This window comes from Taeniopygia guttata, chromosome 17 (genome assembly GCF_048771995.1).
Source record: "Taeniopygia guttata chromosome 17, bTaeGut7.mat, whole genome shotgun sequence".
Classification (NCBI taxonomy): Eukaryota; Metazoa; Chordata; class Aves; order Passeriformes; family Estrildidae; genus Taeniopygia; species Taeniopygia guttata.
In genome coordinates, this window is record NC_133042.1 from 7,364,493 (window position 1) to 7,370,000 (window position 5,508).

General features: G+C 59.3%; 1 protein-coding gene across 1 annotated transcript in view; it reads left to right on the top strand.

Moving 5' to 3' along the window:
• Positions 1 to 5,508, top strand: part of BARHL1 (BarH like homeobox 1) — a 7,786-nt gene continuing 2,278 nt past the window's right edge. The window contains exons 1-2 of the mRNA XM_041719702.2: positions 1 to 1,503; positions 4,594 to 4,816. Coding sequence (XP_041575636.1) covers positions 1,053 to 1,503; positions 4,594 to 4,816 — 674 coding nt within the window. The 5' untranslated portion in view covers positions 1 to 1,052. The remainder of the gene's footprint in view (positions 1,504 to 4,593; positions 4,817 to 5,508) is intronic.

A 5,508-nucleotide genomic window follows, 5' to 3' on the forward strand; every position in this document is an offset into this window, starting at 1 on the left:
CGGCAGATCAGCTAATTGCGGGGGGAAGCGCGCAGAAAGCAGTAACCCCTCGATAACGCACCCAACCCACACCCCCCTTCCCTCCGCGGCTAATCATCCCATTAAGAGCCCCATCAGCGGGATAATGACAGCAAAAGAGGGCGGAAACCGCCCGGAAAGCGCGAGGATCCGGGCGACAATTAATTCCCGTTAATCAAGCTCCGAGGTGTCGCCTGTTGGGGAGTGACATCCCCCAAAACGCCTGGCGGCCAATGGGCGGTTTCACACAGGGCGGGTGGGGGGTGCCGGGGTCCCCCAGCCGGAGCGGCCCAAATTCAGATTTTCTCCCCGTTCTCCCCCCGGGGAGGGCGCGGCTCTCCCGCTGCTGTCCGAGGTGCTGAAGGCACCGCGGGCTCCGGAGCGACTCCGGCGCTGTCCGAGGTGCTGCGGGCTCCGGAGTGACTCCGGTTCCTCCTCCCCGGCGCTGTCCGAGGTGCTGGCGGGGAAGGGGGGCGCCGCGGCGGCCCGGCGACTGGCCACCCCCTCCGCCCTCCCCTCGCCCTTCCCCATTGATTTCTGGATCATTAAGTGGTTAAGGCGCTGCGAAGCCTTCACTATCGATCGCTGCCTCCCCACCTCCGTCTGGGAGCCCCCGGGCTGCCCCCCAGCCCCGCGCCGCCGCGGCTCCGGGCACGGGTGGGGTGGCCGGGACCCCGGGTGAGGTTGGGGTCCGTCCCCCCTCACCCCACCCCCTTCGCGGCCAAAGTTTGACTCTGCCTCCCTCTCCCCCCCTCTCCTGTCTGTCTGTGAGTGCAGCTGGGCGCGATGCTGAAGACGGAGCAGTCCTGGATATAACGCGCGGCGCCTCGGAGAGCCTTGCAGCAATTGTTGCCCGGATCCCAGACTGAACTTTGTTCTTTTTTTTTTTTTTTACTTTTTACCTTGTTTTTATTTTTTTTTTCCTTTCGCCTTTTTGTTTTTCCCTCCTGTTATTGTTAATTATCATTACCAACCCGCTTCCGCCGCGCCCTCCCCGCCAATGCCCGTGTGAGCGCCGGCACCTCGCGGGGGCCATGGAGGGCTCCACCGGCTTTGGGATCGACTCCATCCTCTCGCACCGAGCCGGCAGCCCGGCCGTGCCCAAGGGGGACCCGCTGGTGGGGGACGGGCGGTCCCCGCTGGAGCTGAGCCCCCGCTCGGAGGGCAGCAGCGGCTGCCCCTCGCCCCGCTCCCCGGGCCGCGAGTGCCTGGAGCCGGCGGCGCCGCGGCCGGGCCTGGATGCGCATCTCCAGCCGGGGCAGGTCTCGGCTCCCTCGCAGTCCCGGACCGTCACCTCCTCCTTCCTCATCAGAGACATCCTGGCCGACTGCAAGCCCCTGGCCGCCTGCGCGCCTTACTCCAGCACCAATGGACCTCACGGCGGGCAGGAGCCGCCGGGAAGGATCCCCACCAAGCCCGGCGAGGATTTTAGGGAGAAAATGGAAAAAAACACCAGCAGCTCCTCCTCGGACTCGGAGTACAAAGGTAAGAGCGGCTCAGCCGGTTGGGCTGTGCGGGGCGGCCCGGGAGCTCCCGGGGCTCCGGGATCTCGCTGCGGAGCCGAGCCCCGCTCGGTCGCTCCCGAAATGACCGAGGGGTCGGCACCGACTTGGGGAAACTTGGGGGTTCGGGGCTCGGTGGGGCTCGGCCCGCTGGAAGGGGTTGGGGCAATCGGCGCTTCATGGAACGCGCCCGGGGATACTCCGGGGCCGCCTTCCGCCGCAAAGATCCGGCTGTGCCGTTCTACCCGCCGGGAAAGGAGGAGCGGAGACGCATTTCTGCCTGCGGAAAAAAAAAATTTAAAAAAAATAAATAAAGAAAAACCAAAACAAACAAACCAAAACAGAACCGTAATAAAATAATCACGCATTTGCCAGGTATTTCCCCTGCTCCGGTGAGAAACGAGCAAGCCAGTCGGTGCGGCTTGATTCGATTTTTGTTATTTGGATTATTATTTTGGAAATCGTTCGAAACCGAGCAGTGCAGACAGGGAGCCGCATCCCCAGCGCCGGCGGGGCGTGGGGCAGGATGCGGGGGCTGCTCGCCCCGGGCCGGGGGCTTCGTCCTCCCGGGCCCCCGCAGCCCCTTCCCGGCCTCCCCCTGCAGGGAGAGGCACAGGACCAGCCCGGCGGGATTTGGGGTCAGACCTCCCCCCTCGAAGCAGTTTATCCCGGGTGCCTTCTCCCATCCCACCCTCATCACCTCTGCGAAAAGTTTTCTCCGGGAAAACTGTTCGCCGGTTGTTTGTGAGGGAAAGGAGAGGGTATCCATCCAGCTGGGCGGAGAAAAGGGAGGTGATGGCACCTCGAGGAGCTGCTGAATTTGGGGGGATTGGCAGGAAAAAAAAGGGGATAGGCTGAGCCCCGTCCCGGCTACAAATGCACCCTGGGTTAGCCCGGAGCCGCTGGGCTGAAATCTGATTAATGGAGGAAAAAAAATATTCAAATATTCACCCAATTAAACCTCCAAAGGCTCTGGACATCACGGGGCGATTTTCACTCCAAACGAAGCCGGAGCCCGGGCTCGGTGCCGGGGCTGGAGGTGCCCCGGGAGGCAGCATCGGCCCCACCGCTTTGCAGGGCCGGCGCTGAAAACAGCCGCGGTTCCCACCTTGGGGTCTGTTCTCTCCTACCCCCGGCCCGAATTCCTGCAGCGCTTCTCCCCCGGCCCCAAATCGCCGAGACGCGAAAGAAGAGAAGGGGGAGAAGAAAAGGGGGTTCTCTGCATCCCCCTGAGCCCGGCCCGGGGGTTCGGCTTTGGGTGGGGGTCATTTCTCCTGTCCCTGCGGCGGGACAGTCACGGCCACACTGCAAATGCCGTTTAAATGGGGAAAAAAAACTCCTTTAAATTGCGAGGGAAACACCGTTTAAATAGGGCGCAAAAAACCCCACTGCTTAAATGAAAGGAAAAAAAGATTGTCTAAGCAGAGGGAAAAAAAACCAAAAAAACAAAAAAACAAAAAAGAGCTTAAATAGGGAGGAAACCACAGTTTAAATGAGAGTAAAACCCCCGCATCAGTGGAGGAGCGGGTGAAGATCCTCGCTCCCAGAGCTTTCCTTTTTGAGCCGCTTGGAAATAGCCTTTCCTGGGGCAAAACGCCCCAGATTTACTCCGCAAAGGGGCTGCGAAGCTGGGCTTAACCCCCAGTGGTCAAAGTGCTGGAAAAAAACCTATTTTTTTTTTCATATATATGTATATTTTTTAATTTTTTTTTTTTTTTTTAAGTAGGAGTAGCCAGGGGCCGATCCAGACTGAGCAGGGAAACCTCCGCCTCCGTTCCTGCGGCTCTTTGGCGAGCAGGAACTTTTTAGGAGCCGAGGATCAGCCCAGGGGCCGAGGGGATGATTTTCCTCCTCGGGATGCGAGAGGCCAGAGCCGCTTTAGTCTGTGAAAAAGTCCTACAAACTTTGGGGCCGTTCCCGGGAGAGAGCGGGGCCGACCCCCCCGTGCCCGGTACCGGCGGGTCGGGGCTGCCGCTGCCCCGGAACCGGCCCCGGATCCCCCGCCCAAGGATCATCCCCGGCTCCTTCTGCCTGCTCGGCAGAGCCAGGATTTCTGCTTGAAGGGTTTCACTCCCCGGTGGCTCAATTAACCGGATTATTGTCTTCCTACAGAGAGAAATCAGCTCGCGTTCGGCTCCAGCCTTGTCCCTACTCACCCCCGCCACCAACAAATTTAACATAAAGCCCTGTTATTAAAAAAAATCACAAACCCAAACGCCGCCGATTTGTATCAATCGAACCTATTTGCGCCAAAATCTCCTCCAGGAGGGTGAAGAAGGCGAACACAAGCAGGAATTTCTTTTTCCCCTTTTATTTTTGTTGCTGCTCCGTAATTTTTCCCATCACCTTCCAACATTTTGAGGCATAAATTCCCGCATCTCTCCGCCGGCGCCTATGTACTGACCGCGCTAACGAATCGCCACCAACCCCTCTCGTTCGGCCTTTTTTAAAGATAAATAACAGCGCGGGCAGGGGTTTGCAAAGTGCTTTCCCCACTATTTCGTTGTGCGCCCTGGAGAACGGAGGTTTGTTGCGTACCCTGGCAGCATCCCCGGGAGAGGCAGGACCAGCACGGCAACATTCCCCTCCAAAAAATGTGGGCTCCCAATTTTCGTTTTTGGTTGGTTTGTTTTGGTTAAAAAAAAAAAGAAAAAAAAAAAAAAAAGAAAAAAGAGAAGAAGAAAGGTAGATAGAAAAAGAAGGAAATAAAAAATACCCAAGCACTGAGAAAGCTTTGGAGTTTGGGGGAACACGCCCAGAGGAAGGTCCTGCCCTGAGAGAAATGAGGGGTGAGGGGGATCAGGGGGGTCTGGGCGAGAGGGCGGCGGGGCCGGGCCGGGGCTTCTCTCGGCACAGTCCAACGCTCCTGCTCCGGTCCCAGGCCCTCGGAACCGGGACAAGCCGGGGGAGCCCCTGAGATCCCTCTGGCAGCCAGGGATCAAATTTACGGGGGTGCAGAGCAAATGTGCCGCGAGCCCCACTCGGAGCCCAGCCCTGCGCTGGGTCACCCTCTCCTCTGAGGGTAATTCCCTTCCTGCTCTGACCCGGCCTCTCTTCCTCCGTGTCGGCTCAGTGAAAGAAGAAGGGGACCGAGAGATCTCCAGTTCCCGGGACAGTCCCCCGGTGCGGCTGAAAAAGCCGCGCAAAGCCCGCACCGCCTTCACCGACCATCAGCTGGCCCAGCTGGAGCGCAGCTTCGAGAGGCAAAAATACCTGAGCGTGCAGGACAGGATGGAGCTGGCCGCCTCCCTCAACCTCACCGACACGCAGGTGAAAACGTGGTACCAGAACAGAAGGTAAAAATGCACCGTTCCCTCCCGGCCCGCTCCCCTCCCCGGCCGCGCACCCCCAAACCGGGCAGGGCTTCCTGCACCCCGCACCGGGACAGCGGCGATGTCCGTCCCGTCCCCGCCTCTCCTGTTTTACCCCAAAACCGAGGGGAGAAAAGCGATGCCGAGGCAGGGCGGGTGTGGGATGGGAGGGGGCAATCCGTGCCCCCAGCCCCGGTAAGGCGGGGAGGCAGGAGCGGGCTCCCAGCTAAACACAACAGCATAACACATCGGCCCATTAATAATAGATACCAATTACTGCTTTGGGCATCAATAATTAACACCCTTTACAGTAATTACACAATTATTATTATGATGAATAATTTACCGGTGGAAATAGGTTTAGCGCTTCAGCGACAAATCTGTAAAAGGGCTGGCGACGTGGTGGCTTCGCTGGGTTTGTCCGGACACCGCCAGCCCGACCATCGCCACCGCCACCAAACGAGGGACCCCGGCTGCAGCCCCCGCCCTGTCCTCTCGCTCCTTCCAGGGTTTTACCCTCCCTCCCCGTCATTTCCAGCCCCACTTCTCCATCTGTAAAGATCCCCCCACGTCGGGGGTTTGGGGAAGTTTAGGGGTGGCGGAGGACGCTGTGATCACCCCTCCACTCCCCAAATCTCTCCTGCGAGGACACGCCGGAGCCGAAACTGTGCTCCCAG